This window comes from Trichechus manatus, unplaced genomic scaffold, assembly GCF_000243295.1.
Source record: "Trichechus manatus latirostris isolate Lorelei unplaced genomic scaffold, TriManLat1.0 scaffold00213, whole genome shotgun sequence".
Taxonomy (NCBI): domain Eukaryota; kingdom Metazoa; phylum Chordata; class Mammalia; order Sirenia; family Trichechidae; genus Trichechus; species Trichechus manatus.
This window is the reverse complement of record NW_004444149.1, coordinates 703,258-719,733: the sequence shown is the minus strand read 5'-3', so window position 1 is coordinate 719,733 and position 16,476 is coordinate 703,258. Positions and strand designations below refer to the sequence as shown.

Here is a 16,476-nt window from a genome sequence, read left to right as displayed (position 1 = left end):
AGGAACAGAACCCCACATCTCTGAGCTGGGAGCTAGGAAGAGATCGGGGAGGAGAACAAGAAGATGTCTTCCGGGGAGAAGAGGGGAAGGATTCTTCTTGGAAAAAGGGGATTGCCCAGGAATGGCCTAAGGCTCGCATACGGCTCCTGGGTGGGGGCACAGGCCTGTCTGGGAATCCTGGGACCCACAGTTCCAAGGACTGCAGGAAGGTGAGGGCTCCTTTCCCCGTCTCAGCCCTTCCCCTTCCGTAATAGCTTCTAGAGCCCCCTTCTTCCAGAAAGCCCTCCTGGGGTGCCTGTAAGGAAGGAAGGCAGAGGCCAGCTCGCTACCCTCAGCCACTTTGTGTGGCCCCAGGGTCCCTCACCTGCCGGTTCCGCTCATCGGTGATTCGCTGGATCTGAATCTTTTTCCTCCCCATCTTCTCCAAGGGTCTTCAGTGCTAGGGAGGGGAGGGGCTTGCGGGTGGTGGGTCTCAGCACGCCTTACACTGTGCTCATGAAAGGTCTGGGACCAGCGCTCAGTTCATGGTCTGCAGGACCCCTTCTGGACAGCCTCCTGGGAGGGGAGGGTGACAAGAGGACTATCAGCCCCCACAACCCCCAGCCCTGCTCCTTGTGCACACAGGCCAGCCTCACAGAAGCCCTGTGAGGGGCTGGCAGCATCTAACTCCATCCTCCAAACGAGGAAATGGCGGCTATCTGAGAGGTGGCGGCCTGCCACAGCCAGGCACAGGCTAACACTGGGCTCTGCACTCAGGACGGCTCCAGGCCTTTCCACTGTCACTGCTGCCTCTCAGGTTCCAGGCCACACCGCATGGAGCTCCCTAGAGGTCTGGGTCTTAGAGAACACTCCCCCCCATCTTCTCCCCAGACCCAGACTGGTGTAGAGACACCTGGGTTCACCAGCTGCCCCTCTGGCCTAGAATGGTGGTTCCCATTCTGGAGCCTGGTGCCAGGATGTGAGTGTCTCTGGCACCTCTGGTTCAAGAACATAGCAGAGCAGGTCTACAGCAGTGACCGTCACATCCCACTCATGAAGCCCTGGGGCCTGAGGTTCCGCAGTGGGACCCAGGGCTGTGGAGCCCCTATCCCACTTCAGCCAGAGCTCCTCTATGCCAGTCTGCTTAACACAGTGGACCTCAGCCTAAACTTTCTGTCTGAAGAATGGGTTCTACTGCTTTACACAAGTAAATAAATAAGCAGCCAACCCACCCCTTCAGGTCAGGGGCTGGCAAATTTTTTCTATAGACGGCTAAATGATAAGTATTTCAGGCTTTGCAAGCCATACAGTCTCTGTGGTAATTAGTTAAAATCTGCCACTGTAACATGACAACAGCGGTAGACAATATGTAAATGCACGAGTGTGGCTGTGTTCCAATAAAACTATATTAACAAAAAGGTGCACGAGCCAGGTTTGGCCCAAGGGCCATAGTTTGTTGACTCCTGCTCTAGAGAAACAGACCCCAGGTCAGTCTAAGGGTGCCACTTCCCAATCTTGTCCACCTTGAAGCACACAGAGAAGACCACAGGGCCAACCGACAAACACTGAGGAGGCCGTTGGCAGCCAGGGGGATGCAGACATCAGGAGGAGGGAACCTGTCTTAGCACATCTATAACCCACTCATGGCCACTGGGTGAAACAGCTCTAATTCCAGAGCCAGGATGGGAAAGAGAGCCCCTGTCCACACAACTCTAGGAGGTCCCACAGATGGGCGGGGGCATGCAGATGGCAGCCTAGCCAGAGCCAGAAAAGGCTGCATGATCCCAGGTGTGAGCACTGCCCACACAGGCTGGGTGAATACCCCGAGGTCGGAGAGGTCCAGGGTGGGATGGGGCACCAGATGACTCCAGAGCCCCTCCAGCCCTGAGATTTCAGGAGTCCCTGCATCAGAGATGAAGCTTTCTGGAAGATGCTGGAGGGGGGCAGTGAGCACGGGGCCCATGCCTTCTAAAGCCACGCTGGTTGGGTCCTGGGACAGGCCTAGACCACAGAAGTCCAGCCCTCCTCTCTGGAGTTCCCCCTCCACAGGGCCCCTGCCCTGAAATCCTGCTGTAGAGACCAGGAAAGTGGGCCCCCATACCCTGTCTGAGCACCCCCACCACCACGGACAGAGGTTTCATTTGAATGCTCGATGATAGACAAGACAGCCCTCTGTAAATAGGAACCCGCCCCCAGTTCCCATTCCCAATGGTTGCTGAGTTTGCCTGGAGCCTTTCCAGCCCCACTCAATGTGGCCCCCAAGGTACCACAGCAGAAGCAAAGGTTCACCCTTGGCATCTTGGCCATGGAGGGGAAGGGACAGGAAAGGCAAGGAATCTGCGGACTTGGAAGAGCCACGAACACGCCCTACACACTCACCCTTTCTCTTCACCACAACCATCCGTCAGGCTTTCCCAGCCCAGCTGAAGAGAGCTTCTGCTCTGTGTGGATGTCCACAGAAAACACTGCTGCCCACCTCCACTCCCAGAAGGAGCCTTCCTTGCACATTCTGACCCTCACCACTCTCAATTTTCTCCCCAAAGAGGTACCCAAGCACCCTCTTCCTCTTTTCCTTGTTCTCAAGATGCTCCATGGGCCCTGGGGCTCCTACCGTCTGCCCCTCACACACACCCTGGGACGACACCATTGCAAGGCCACCCGGTCCCGAGCTGCCCACCAGGCGTCTGGGCCCAGACCAGCTCCTGCCACACCATGCCTTGCCTGTGGCTCCAATCTCTGCCAAACCCCGACTGCAAAGGGTTCCGTCCGAGGATTTCTGCCCTGCTTCCAGTGCAATCCAACGGCTGTATTTTCTAGAGCTACAGGGTTGCGGGCCTGGCAGGAGAGAGGGTGCACGCGGTGGGAAAGGGGTGACTGAGTTGGCTAGTCACTAGTGAATGCAATTAACTACTGCGCTCCTCCTGGCTTACAGCACCTACCTTCCCTCCCTCTCCAGTGTTACTGTCTGTCTCCTGCAGCCCTTTGTTCATAAGCAAATTCTTGCTGAGACCTAACCTCTATCAGCTTACCGTCAATAACGTCTGCTTCTCCAAGTCGGGGAGAGCCCTCTCTTTGCACTCACGACCGTCAGAAAAGTCACTCCTGCAGTCTAACCTCCTGTCTTTGGTTCCCCCAATTATTTACTCTCAGGGTACCCTGTTCTTTTCTTTTTAGCACTTATTACAACCATAAATAATTACAGTTCTGTGCTTCTGTTTAAAGCCTGACTCCCCTAGGAGACTGAGGGCAGGAACCACATCTGTCTTTTTCACCACTCTATGGCCTGCAAGGAGGAGCTCAGGAAACATCTGTTTTATTGTTGTGGCCCTGTGGGAAGTCCCTCTCACAGTCTAACCTCCATCAGTCCTGCTGCAGTACCAGCTCTCCTCTTGCTCTATCCCCTGTGGAGGTAGAACGCTTCCTCTCCTGGCTGCCCCCGAAGCTTGTGTGTTTGGACACCATCCACCCTCCAACCACCTCTGCCACCCCAGTCCTCAACCCTCCCCCGTCTCTGGTTGGCTGGTGCAGAGGGTGAGACTCTTAAGTCTTCTAAGGAGCAGCCCTGAGCACATGGAGATGGAAAGGATGGGGTTGCTCAGGCAACTGTCTCCTGGCAACCAGCTCCCTGGCTGATCTCCTACACCGCCCCCCCCACCCCCGCCTCATGCTGGGGGAGCTAGGATGCGAGAGGGATCAGGGCTGAGAAGGCAGGGAAGCCACAGAGACCCACTAAACGCCCGCTTAGAAAGGAAAGTCGGGGTTAAAGAGACCAGGCCCCATCTATCTCCGCTCCCTGCCAAGGCAACCCAGGGCACGTTTTACAATCCCATGCTTCCCAGGGCCCCTTCCCCTCTGCTGCTCCCACCTCTGTGCCAAGACTGCCAGAGATGCAGAGATGCAGAGGGCAGTCCTTCCTCTTATCTAACCACAAGCCCTCCTGCAAAGCAGGCTCAGTCTGTGAGTAACACCTTTCCCCCTCTGCTCTCCATTCCACCTTGTTACAAGCTCTGGTGCAGGAACATGAACTCAACCTTGTCTTTGAAACAAAGGGTAGCTGGGGCCTGAGTTAGCACAAAGGACTCCAAACTGACCCCTTCTGAGGTATGGAGGCCTGTCCTGTCCAAGCTTCCTCCTATCCAATTAGGCAGACTTTAATCAACACCTGGACCTCCTTAATTAGCCCTCTCCCTGATTACCTAACCGACTGCCGGGAACCAGAGGCCTGGGCATCTGTTCTCCAGATGTGAGCCTCCCCTCTCCTCCCCAGCCTGGCCTGGCCCACTCCTCTTTTCCTCCCCAGCCTGCTCCTCCTCTAGGAAGCCCTCCCAGACAACCTGGTCCCTGGTTGCTCCCCTTCTAGCCCTCTCTCCTTCACTATGCCTGGCATCTGGAAGCAGGGTTTGGGAGGGCACTGGACTGCCATGGAGACAGGGAGATGGCCAGGACGGTCTTCCTTCTGGTGGCCCCAGGGTCCATCCAACCTGACCTCAGGCCACAGCTGTGACTCCCTGGCTGGCAGCACCTGTGTCACTAAAAGCTCGCCCTCAAAGGCCACAGCTGATCCTGACTCACCCACTCCTGGGCAAGGCTGGCAGGGCAGGGTTGGACAGGGTGGACTTCCTGGGGGCTGTCGGGGAGTGAAGGTAAGGCCTTCCCTGGTGGAGAAAGGAGCAAGGAGGGTAGGAGGGCAGCGGGGCCAGGCCCCAGGAAGGCAGGCACAGACCCATCCCTTGCGGAGATGGGTAGCTGCAAAGAAGCCTCCAAAAATGGAGAACAGAGAGATGTAGGGCAGGAAGAGGGGCTGAGGGGACCAGAGACTGGGACATCCCGAAGGAACACTAAACCAATAAAAAAAAAAACCAGTTGCCATCAGGTCAACTCCGACTCATGGCAACCCCATGTGTGTCAAAGTAGAACTGTGCTCCATAGGGTTTTCAATGGCTGATTTTTTGGAAGTAGATCACCAAGACTTTTTTCCAAGGTACCTCTGGGTGGCCTTGAACCTCCAACCTTTCTGATCAGCAGCTAAGTAGTTTAACCATTTGTACCACCCAGGGACCCCAGAAGGACTCTAAGACAGCCATTTTTCCAAGCTCAGCTACTAACCCAATAGGAATCTCAGAGTTGTACTTACATGCAAATTAGATGTAGATAACATGCAAATGTATTCTAAAGGGGGTCTTGGTTTGGAGAGGGCATGGGGGAAGAAACAGGCTCTGGCCTCCCCGCAAAGTAACACCTCTTGGTACCTGAGCAATATTCAAACCATTCTCGGGTTTCAGAATGATGCTATCTCAGTTCCTGTGTGAGGGTGTCCTGGGGCCAGCTGGGGGGGCGAGGGGGGTCAGTCAGTCGGGGCAACCTCCCTGGAGCTGCAGTTGCAACAGGGCTGAGCAGGTCTGCCCTTCCTGGGGAGCTGCAAATGGCTAACCTCCATCCCTTCTCTCCTGCTGTTGTCAGGGGAGTACCTACCTTCTCTTCTCCTCTACACCCTTCCACCCACGCATGCCCTCTGTCCCAGTGGCTCAGAGGCACCACAGAGCACCTATCTCCCAAGCTCCCACACCAGATGTCAAAATGGAGCAGATGCCCAGAGACACTGAGTGTGTGGCCCTGTGTCACAGAGCAAACCCAAAAACCAAACCAGTTGCCATCCAGCCGATGCCGACTCATAGCAACCCTACAGGACAGAGCAGAACTGCCCCATAGGGTTTCCAAGGCTGTAATCTTTAAGGAAGCAGATTGCCACATCTTTCTCCCGCAGAGTGGCTGGTGGGTTTGAACCGCCGACCAAGCACTTAACCACTGCGCCACCAGGACTCCTCTGTCACAGAGCAAAGGGTCCCAATACTGCTCTTCCACAGTGAGAGAGGCTGCTCTCATTAAGCGAGGCCTTCATCCCTTCCTCCCAGGCTGCTCAGGGCTGCAGGCTGTGGACGAGAGGGGAAGGCAGAAGGTACTGGAGACAGCTGTCATCCCTCCTCCCGCCCCTTCCCCGTGGCTGGGCTGCAGGGCATGAAATAAGCAGCAGGCACTGGGGGAGGGGGGTGACAATCCAATCCACCTGTCACCCCCACAGTCAGGCGGCCTCAAGCAGCCTGCTCACTAACGAGTGAGGAGGCGTGGGTGCGGCAGACACACAGAGGGGGATGGCAGAGGGGGACAGACACACAGACGCAGGAAAGGGGACAGAGAAGGAGAGGCAGAGTCCAAGAGAAAGGCAGAGTGTGGGCCAGAAGCAGAGGCAGACCAGGAGAGGGCCAGAGGGGAAAGAGGCAGGAGACCAGACAAAGACTGAGGAAGCAGGGGAGAACAGGCAGGTTCAACCACTGCTTGCACGATCCTAACTGGAGGGCTGGGCGCTGGGGGCTTAACTCGAAAGGACACCATCCCTGCCCTCTCAGAACTTGCAGTGCAGCCAAGTGACAGACAAGGGAGGCGCAGGTCCCACCCAGGGCAGGGAGCGCCACAGGGGCTCTCTGGGACCTGGATCAGGCCCAGGTTAGGCCCAGGAAGGAGCAACCTGGCTCCTGAGGCTCTGAGCTCTGTTCAGAGTGGGCAGAGGTGAGGAGCTGGGAGCAGGGCTGCCCAACTCTGTGGAGGTCCAGGTTCTCAGCCAGCGGCCTCCTCAAGCTCTAGGTTGCTGCCTCCCTTCCCAGCCCACCCCCAGGGCTCCCAGCCTTCCTGGTCATTCTCTGAACCTCAGCCCTGGGACCTCCTCCCTCTAAGCAGAGACACTTGCAGAGGACTCAGGAGGACAAGGTGGAAAGGTGAACCCAGTGACTCCCCACAAACACAGAGACGGGGCCCAGGCAAGAGGGTCTGGGGGCACGTTTCAATGGTTCATACCTCCGGGAGCACACACAGGGAGCCTTTCCTCCCCAACACTGCATTAGCCCCAAAGTGGGACATTTCTTCGCCAATGCCTAATAAGTAAAGGCAGTGCGTGGGGGGCCCATACTGGCCCTGCCCCTTGGCCCCTCTCTGGCTTCCCTCTCACCTTCCATTCTCTCCAGCCCCTCAGCTCTTCCTCCCCTCCCCCTCCATGGCAGCCTCTCTCCTTTCACCCCAGGGTTCCTCTAGGGTCCCCAGCCCCAAGCCTCCTCCCTTCAAGGCTCTATCTAGCAGGCTCACTACTCAAACTCCTGGTTCCCACCATCTCCCCCTTCCTCAGGGACTCCCCTCCCCCAGCCCCAGCAGCCTCAGGGCTGGGCAGGGGCTATTTTTAGCCTGGGCACTGAGCTAATTTTAACTCACCGACAAGGGACCTGGGGGCGGGCTGGCGGGCCTGGGGTGGGGGGGAAGGGCCAGTTCAGGAAGGTTGGGCCTGGGGCAGGGGGGTGGTCTCAGGTCCCAGGTGCCCTAAGAACTGCAGAGTGGGGGGTGGGCACAGCAGCCTCAGCTTAAGGGACAGGAACCAACTTGCCAAGGGGAGCACCCGGTATGGTATGGGAGGCAGGGCCCGGAGCCCTCCCCGCAGCTTCTGCTGGACAACTCTCCCGCACCCCACCCTAGGCTTCCCACCCTCTCCTCCCTGGCAAACCTCCTGGGATGGAGTCATCCTGTTCTCTACCCAGGAGATGCCACGAGGGTGGGGGGCTGTCTCCTGAGCCGCCTCTCCTGCTTCCCCACCCTAGCCTGTTCTTCCTGTAGTCTAGCTCTCATCCTTCCTGCAGCCGGTACAGGCTGCAGGGCTCCCTATGGAGTCAGGAGACCTCCCCAGGCCCTAGCTCCAGCCCTCCCCTGGCAGCTTGTGGGCTGCCTCGAGGCACTCCCCTCAAGTTCCTGGAGCCACTCAGCCTGTTCTTAGGGAGTACTGGGGGGCAATGAGATTGAATCCTAGTAAGAAAGGGGCAGATGAGGTAGACAATGAACAGCCCAGGGAAATACAGGGGCTCTAGGCTGGAATTCTGGATGCCTGTTCTAGTTAATACTCTGGCTCTAACTTGCTATGTGAGTGACCTTGAACAAGTCACTGCCTCCTCCAGGCTTCATCCCACTGGCCATTAAAATGGGCAGGGAGGGGGGCGGTGAGGCAAGAGTAGACTAGGCACCCAAGTGCCCTTCCAGCCCTGACATTCTGTTCCTGTGCTCTTTGGAGAGGCCCAAGATTCTATGGAGATTACAGATGGTCTCACTGGGCCCACCTGCCCCAGCTGGCGGAAAGGGGCGATGTGGAGACAAGGAGACAGTAGCAGTGGGGAGAGGCATGCCTTCACAGTCAGCCAGGGCAGGTGCCAGGTGGGGCATACCTGGTTCTCAGGGCGAGGGCTCGGCCACCCCAGTCCCCTCACACATGTGGTGAAATGCCTATCAGACCCAGGGCTTGGGGCTGTCTGCTCCTAGTAACCAGGCAGTGACTGGCCCAAGGTCACTATCATGGCTGTTGGCAGGGTCAGTTCTGGAGCCCGCGCCTGCGCCTCGCTTCACACCCCACCCCAATAGGCTGAGCAGCAATGACTCACTGCTCCTCATTTGCATGGGGTTTGCATAGCGTCTCTGACCTTATTCCTTCAGGCTCAACTTCCCATTCCAGGACTGTGTCTCCCCCACCCAGCATCCCTGGGTACTTAGGTACCCCAAGTGGGGTTCTTAGCATCCAGTCCCACCCTTCTCCAGAAAACCTTCCTGAATTAATAAACACTCCTAAAGGTACTGTCTAAAGCACTCCATCTCACTGGGTCCTCTACTCTTGAACAAGTTCCCAAGAGGCAGGGATGTTGGGGGTGGCAGGATAACTGTGGCCATCCTACTATCTGGGGGCTCCCCGGGAAAAGAGTTCCATTCTCCACCTGAGTGCCAAGGCTGGAGCAGCAGTATGGGGGTGGGCTGTCCTTTACTTCTGCCTCTAGACCCGCTTCTAAAATCCACCCCCAAGAATGCAAAATGAGGGGAAAGAGCCTAGCACAGCAGGCAAGATAGATGAAGACTACAGAAAGGACCTCCCAGGACTGAGTCCCTGGACTCACAGTAGTCTCTGGGGCTCAGACTTGCTCTGTCAAAAGGCACCTAACCAAGCATGGGCAGCTGGTGACGTGGGGGGGGGGCATGGCCCTGGCATTGCACTCCAACCAATGGGAGCTGGCAGATAACCAGTCCTCTGCCTCCCTTGAAGTCTGACCTCCATTTGTCCAGTTCTAGGATCTACATTTCCAGACATACCCTCTGAGACAATGAAGCCCCGCAGTGGTCTCCTATCCTGGGAAGTCCTTCCTGCTATCTAACCGCCATCCCTCCCACTGTAGCCCACCCTTCTACTGCAGCCTGAGCCTGTTTCAGTCATCTTGATGAGTGGTGGACAGGGGCCCTTGGCCATCAGAAGCCCCGGCTGAGGAGAGGTGGGGGCGGTTGGGACGGTTAGTATGTCACCTTCTACCTCCCCACCCAACTTCCCTCTGGGGTCTCAGGAGACAGAAGTGAAAGTGGCAGCTGGGGCCTTGGGGGCGGGTCAGCTTGAGAGCCGTTGGGGTGAGCATAATGCCACAGCGCTGGGTGTGGGCCACGTGCCATTGCAGCGGGTGGGCTGATGGTTAGTCCAGGGGAGGGACTTCCCATGGAAATGAGGGTATGGGGTAATGATGGGGTGTGGGCCCCCGGCCAAAGGAAGCACAGGCTGAAAGGGAAAGAACCGAGACAGACAGGCAGTGGATGATCCCAGAAGGGCACTCTCTTCAGGGTAGTGGTTTGTCCCCTTGTTTTAGGCAGCAGGATCCTTTCTTCTCATCCAAAGAACAGAGGCAGTGTGGCTGAAGCAGATGCTGAGACGTGGGGGCAAGAAGAGAGGAGGGGGGAAGCACCAACTCGAAGAGAAGGTAGAGGGCCAGAATGTGAAGTGTCCACCTACAATTATGACAGGGGGCCAAAGGAGGCCAATCCAATCAGGGAAAGCAAATCCCCCTAGAGACACCATGCCCTCGGGAAGCCACCAAGGATTTAAAGGGGCCGCTCAGGGCAGCGGCTGGGTCTCCTTCTGACTCAAAAGGACAGTCCTCTAAGCCCCTGGCAGGGGAGGGGGGGCAGTGTGGCCGTGTGGGCCTGCTGAGACGGCCGACCAGGCAGCTCTTACAGGATTAGCTTGCTGCTTTCAGGAAAGGTGCCAGGTGAGGCTAAGATGCCCAGCCAGATGGAGGGGGGCCCTGGCAGGTGGGGGGCAGTATCTGAACATGGCTATGTAAATATATGCCCCCAGGTTTGTGCCCCTCACCAATACCTGGCTTCTCACCCTCTTAGAAGGCCCCTGCAAGGCCCCTCTGATTCCTGCCAACTAGGACCCCTGCCTACCAAGCTTTCCTTGCCATTCCCATGATCTGGGGCTATCCTTCCTCCGAGCTGGAAGTCCTGCCTGTTGTCTACTCTTAATCCCTCTGCTACACATTAAAACCAAGGCCCCATTCCTGGGAGCAGGTGACAGGGCTGAGGGGTTCCTCCCTCTCTCCTCCCCCTCTGCTCCCTACCCCCTGGGCTGACAGGTGGGGGAGACAAGAAAGAGCAGCTGGGCCAGGACACCTGTCCCCACCCAGCCAGCCTGGGCCCCACAGGCCTTCCAGGGGCCATGGGGGGAAGCCAGCATAGAGGCAGGCAGCTGTAGGGGCTGGAGGCAAGAGGCGCAAAGGACAAGGAGAGGGGTGCCTGGGACAGCCTGCAGCACCCCCGTCCAGATTAGCCTTTCCTCAGGGAACATCTCCAATCGTCATCACTCAGTGAACACACAACACGTCGCGCTCTAAAGGCAACAAAGATCCGAGGTCATCTGCGCCATCCCCTTGCCTCCGTGCTACTTGATCCAGCCAGGGTGGGAAGACCCGGCTACAGGAAGAGACTACCTCCTCCTTCCCTCTCTTCCCTGGTGCCGTTTCCCTTGAGGTGGGGATGGGCTCTCTCTTACTTCTTAGTCCACAGAAGTGATGGAGAAGAGACTCTTGCACTTCTCAACCCCAGGTATTTGCTGGTGGGTGGGGGAGGGGAAATCAGGATGCATAAGCAAGCACCACAGCCAGAGGGATTTGGTAAGCCTCCTGGGGTGAACTGTAGAGGGGGCAGGTTCTGAGACAAGGAGACAGCTGGTCAGGGAGGGCAGGGCTGGGCTCAGCTTCCCAAGCTCATCCCAGGGTCAGACTGAGCCCTAAGTCTGGAGGGAGGGCCCCAGGGGACCTTCTCAGTCCCTCCTCCCTCCAGAGTTCCCTACTCTAGACCCCAGAAGTACGATCCACTCCCACACCAGCTTCCTGGGCCAGGTTGGGGCCACAGGTGTGAAAGGAAGGACACAACCACTTTCTAAGCATCCACTCTGGGTTGGGCACCACACATTTTCCCACTGAGCTCCCTTCCATTCCCATGTGAGGCAGGAGGCATCATCTCTCCCTTTCAAGATATAGAAACCAACTAAGAGATGGGCAGGGACTTGCCCAAGGTCACCAGCAATAAGTGGCAAAGGTGGGCTGGTTGCTGAGCTAAGCGCTTCCCTGAACAACCTGCCTCCAGCAGCGAGTTACAGCACATTCCTTCCAGGGCAGAGTCGCCAACTTCCAGGCCTGGGAGACTCACGTCAGCCATGCTTCTGCCTTCAGACAAATCCAGGCCTCTCGTGGCTCAAGCCTTCTTGCCCTAGCCTCTCTCCTCATTCTTCCCACATGGCAGCTCAAGTGGTTACTGATGGGTACCCAGGAGGGGTCTCTGTGGGTCATTCATTCCTGACCTCATGCCCTTGCATTGTGGGCTTTCTCCCACAGCATAAGACGTTATCTTCTCAGGGAATCAAAGCAACATCTTCCCTCTACTTGCCGTCAAACCTTAATCCTCTGCCCTCCTGCTAGGCAATCCCACTTGGTTAGTACTTCAACATGTCATCTTTCTCCCCGGTTTCCCTGGGCCTGACTTCTAACCTCTTCCTTAACCTCAGACAAAAACATCTCCTAGCTGGGAAAGTTTAAGCAAGTCATGTAAGTCTCTGGACTCGGTTTCCCCAACTATAAAAGACAGTTGTGGAGAGAACTGAGTCTTCATGTTATCATGCCCAGCACAGAGCTTGGCACACAGGACAACAGTAAATGGAAGTTTTTTGGAGACACACTCCCCCACCCCTACCCGTTCTACCACCCCCCACCCCAGGATCTCAAAAAGTTTGAAGTTTTATTCTCTAAGATACACTGGAAAAACGTGTGTGTGTGGTGGGGGGGAGAGGGGAGGATACCGCCTGAGGGCAAAGCTCCCTTGACCAGGGAGCAAAAAAGCGCCTTCTCTATATGCCTTCCTGGTCGGTCCAACTCCTAGGGGTGTGGCCAGAGCACCCAGCCAGAGGCACTATGCCAAGGTCAGTGACCAGGCCCAGAGCCCAGCGCCTCCTGGGAGGGTGAGTTTAAATGAGTAAATATGGTCCCGCCTGGGTGTGGTCTGCAACAGGCCAGAGCTTGGGACAAGTCCCTCCTCTCCCCACTAAGAGGCTCCACTCCCACCTTACATCAGACAGGAGAGAGATCAGACAGCGGGCACCCACCCTCTACTCTCCCCCGACCCGGGCTATTAGGGTCCTGTGAAAAGTCACTGAAAGTATCCCCCATACCCACACTGGCCAGAAGCATAGCTTGGCTCCCAGGAAGGGGAAGTTGTGGCCTCGGTCTCAGGAAAAAGAAAAACTCAGATGCAGGGCCTTGAGGATCATCTAGGGCAGGCCCCAAAATGCCTGAGGGCTCAGATGCAGCCCTGATACCTCAGAGTGGCTGTGCTTATCAGAGGGAGTGGGGAGGACAACACAGACCAGTGACAAACCACGGAAACACCCAGGCGTTGGGCTCACTGAGAGGCTAGGTGAACTCCCGTACACCTGGAAAGCTGAGGTCCCAGGAGGAGCAACTTACACAAGGACACATGGTCAGTGTGAGGGGCACAGCGAAGCTGCGCCAAGCCAAGCCAAGCCGCAGAGAGGGATAGATGGAGAAGGGGAGGCACGAAGAGCAGGAATGGAAGTCAGTTAGGGCTCCTGACTCATAAGCCATGTTCTTTACCTCAGACAGGGCTCCATCTGCCCATCTGTGGTCTAACCTCAATCCCTCCTGCTGCAGTCAACCCTTCTCTCTTCAGAGTTCTTGCCATGCCCTTCGCCTTCCTGCCTCCAGTCCCCCACCCCATACCCACTCCAATCCTTTAATCATCTTTGCCATTTGCTACCCCCGCCCCCACAGGGTGGCAGCTGCTCCGTGGGTGTCTACACACCCCAGTGTATGCACTGCACACCTTCATGCATGTGTGCCACTAAATGCTGCAGACCTGCCAGGCACATCCAGGCATGCCAGTCTGCACGAGACCCCTCGGGGGTGGGGAAGGGGCCCAAAGGCTCACCCTACCGCAGCTCCAGGAGAAACTCTCCTCAGAATACTCTCAGCTGCAGGCAAGGGGAGAAAAGAGAAAATAAATATTCCAGGAGCCAAACAGCACCATCCCCACTAGGCCAAAGGTCAAGGTCTTTCAGCAGAGCCACAAAGAGCCACCACAGAAGAAAGGGCTTTGAGATCCTCCTTGCTCCCAAGCCAAGTTAGAGCCATCTCTTTTTCCCCCACCTAGACCCAGTGGGAAGTTCTTCCTGTAGTCTGTGCTCCAACCTGCCTGCTGCAGTCGTGGACAGAGGAACATCAACCACAGTACAACCAGGCATCCAGCTTCCAGAACAGAGCTCCTAGCACCTAACACCTTCCCCCCCTCCCCCGACATGAGTAAGTCACCAAACTGGGACAAATGGACAGACAGTTGACCAGACTCCGGCCCCATGACTGGCTCATAAAAGCCACCAGCGATTACAGTGATGCCGAGGCCGTGCTGGCCCCATCACCATGCCCTCCTTCCCTTGTAAAAGGGGGATAATTGCCTCAAACCAGTTGGCCTAAGAGAGCCTGGAGAGTCCCAGCCATGGTCTGAGCGGGTGGGGAGAATCCACCATCATGGCGCCCAAGATGCCAGGCCAAGCCCAGACCCAGAATCTTACCCTCAATGACCAGTTCTAGGTCCACACCTGATCTTCATACCCACTCAGATCCCAGGTGGACACCAGCTATGACACATGCCAAGAGGTCTAGGCCTATATTACCCACCTACTTTTCTAAAGGCCCCTCCCTCCCTACCGCCTCTACTCTAGCAAGGCCGCAACCCCCTGAACTGAAAGTTCAGAGAAGCAGGGGCCTGGCTCCAAATACAACCAGGGAAATGTGGAACCCACCCATTTGTCCCTGGACTCCCCTTACCCCCTTGGATGTACAGAGGCGAGAAGCAAAGCACCTAACACAGGGCCCGCACCAGGCCAGGGTAACTACTGAGATTGCAGGCCCAGCGCCATGCCAATCAGGAAGGACAGAGGGCTGAGTTGACCAGGAGGAGAAAGGTGATAGAATACACAGAGGGCCAGGCCTCTCTGGGGCACTAGGGCCAGGGTCCCCCCACCCCCACCCCACATACACACACAGCAGAGGGACCTTCCCTGGGGAGGGTCAGAGGAGGCGGATGGGAGGGGCAGGACCAAAATCAATGAAGGTCTAATCCCAAGGCCTTCACCCCTTAGTCCCCCTCAGGGACCAGGGGGCCTCTCCCAGCCTCCTTGCTGCTATTCTTCCAGCCCCCAACCTGAGGAGTCTTCCTTCCACCTTCTCCTCCCTTCACACCACCCAGAAAAGACCCAGGGAAGATTTAAAAAAAAAAAAACCCTGCTGGAGAAAGATTATATAACAGCAGCCAGAAAGACTATCATATCTCCTGGCCTATGAGAAGAGCCAGGAGCCGACAGAGACAAAGCTGGGAAGCCCAAGCCCCCTCGGCCCAGGGACGCCAGGGACACACGGGCGTGGCCAATGGCCAGCACCTGCCACCCCTGAGTCCTTCACCACTCTGTTCCAGGCAGAGAGTACAGCAGACAGAAGCTCCAGCCCAACCCCCACACCCCTCCCCCAACATAAGGGTTATGATTCTCTCTGACTGGGTCCTTTTTCTCCCCTCAGACCAGGACCTTTGAGAGCACAGATTACATATCTTCCTCCCTGGGGTCTGTCCCATATGAAGCCATGCCTGAAACAGCAGATGGACTAAAGACAGACAGATTTGCTGTGCGACATCAGGTAGAAAGTTCAACATCTCTGGGTCTCTAAAGGAGTTTGACTGACAGCTCCTCCCCTCCTCAGAGTAACCAAAGACCACTCCCCGTACAAATGCACGCGCACACACACACACACACACACACACACACACACACACAGCATGTGTTGGAGAGCAAAGGAGTTACAACAAAGAGAATATGACCACTCAGCCCCCGAGAACCCCAGTGCCTGTGCTGGGGCAAGGAAGGGAAGGGCAACACATATGTTCCAGTGTCCCCCAACTACCCCACATAAGCAGGTCCTCAGGCACCTCCAGGCTAATCCCACCCCGCCCTCTATCCTAGCACACTGGGAAACCACAGGAAGGAAATTCATTCCCAGGCAGGCCGTGGGAGCTGGGAGAGCCAGGCTATAAGTCCTGGGGCGTGTGTGACCCGGTGGCCACAGGGGGATGGATGTCTGTGAACACTGACATGGGCCTTCTCAATGCTCTCCCTGGCGACGGAGACCTCCCTATTGGGAGTTTGGAGGGGAGTGAGAGGTGGACAGCTCCCTAACTACAAAACACCCAATCTCGTGCTGGCCTGGGCTCCCCTCCTATCTTGAGGCCAGAGCAGCCCAAGGTCACCGCCCCAGATGGCAAACTTCCCATGGTACTGGCCGGCCCCTGAATTGCTGGGCCCTAAATTGCTGAGACCCACTGAAGGGGCAGGAGGAAGGAGTGGGTGAGAGTCACCTCCCAAGAGACCTCAAGCAAGACGGAGGTTCAGGAAAGGGGGGACGCAGGATCCACCCATTGTACCCTCCCCCAGCCCATCAACAACACAGCATGAGAGGACACAGAGAAAGCCCCTCACTCAGAACAGCAAACCTGTGATAACTCAGTCACTGGCTCCAGATGTGCCCACACCCAGGGGCCCCTATTTAATGGGGAGAGACCCCAGGAGGGCAGCGTGAATCACTGGGGGAGGGAGTCCCTTTCCCTCATCCCCAGAAGACCCAAACATGTTAAGAAGGAAGCTGACTCTATGTTGGTAGACTAAATGGGCTTTAGTCTCCTTGGCCCTCCCTCCCAAAAGCCCCCCAACTATCCTTAGACCCCCATTCCCAGCCCATTTCAGCCTGATATTGGAGAGAGGGACTTAAGAACTCTTGTCCAGATGTTAAACAGCTGCAAACTTCTGGTCGGGGGTTCTCCAGCTGGGGCTGCTGACAACCAGATCAGGGGTGTCGGGAAGCAGGGCTAGGAGGTCCCGAAGAAGGGTCCCTGCGTGCCCACCTCCGTGGCGACTCTGCGTCCCAACTCCACAGGCACCCCGCAAACACGAGCCCCGACACACTCATTCACATAGCCTAACCCACCACCCCGGTGTCATCTGAACAACATCCCCCTTCCCTCCCCCGCTTCCCAAACAGCTGCGGC

General features: G+C 56.8%; 1 protein-coding gene across 2 annotated transcripts in view; it reads right to left on the bottom strand.

Annotated features, from left to right (window-relative positions):
* MEF2D (myocyte enhancer factor 2D) overlaps window positions 1–16,476 on the bottom strand; it is a 32,545-nt gene that overhangs the window by 15,375 nt on the left and 694 nt on the right. Inside the window, exons 1-2 of one of the 2 annotated variants that reach the window (XM_004388479.1) lie at window positions 7,237–7,334; window positions 365–543 (exon numbers count right to left, since the gene is read on the bottom strand). In XM_004388479.1, coding sequence (XP_004388536.1) covers window positions 365–418 — 54 coding nt within the window. In that variant the 5' untranslated portion in view covers window positions 419–543; window positions 7,237–7,334. Of the gene's footprint in view, window positions 1–364; window positions 556–7,236; window positions 7,335–16,476 lie in introns of those variants that run through there. The other variant, XM_004388478.2, reaches the window with a different exon arrangement.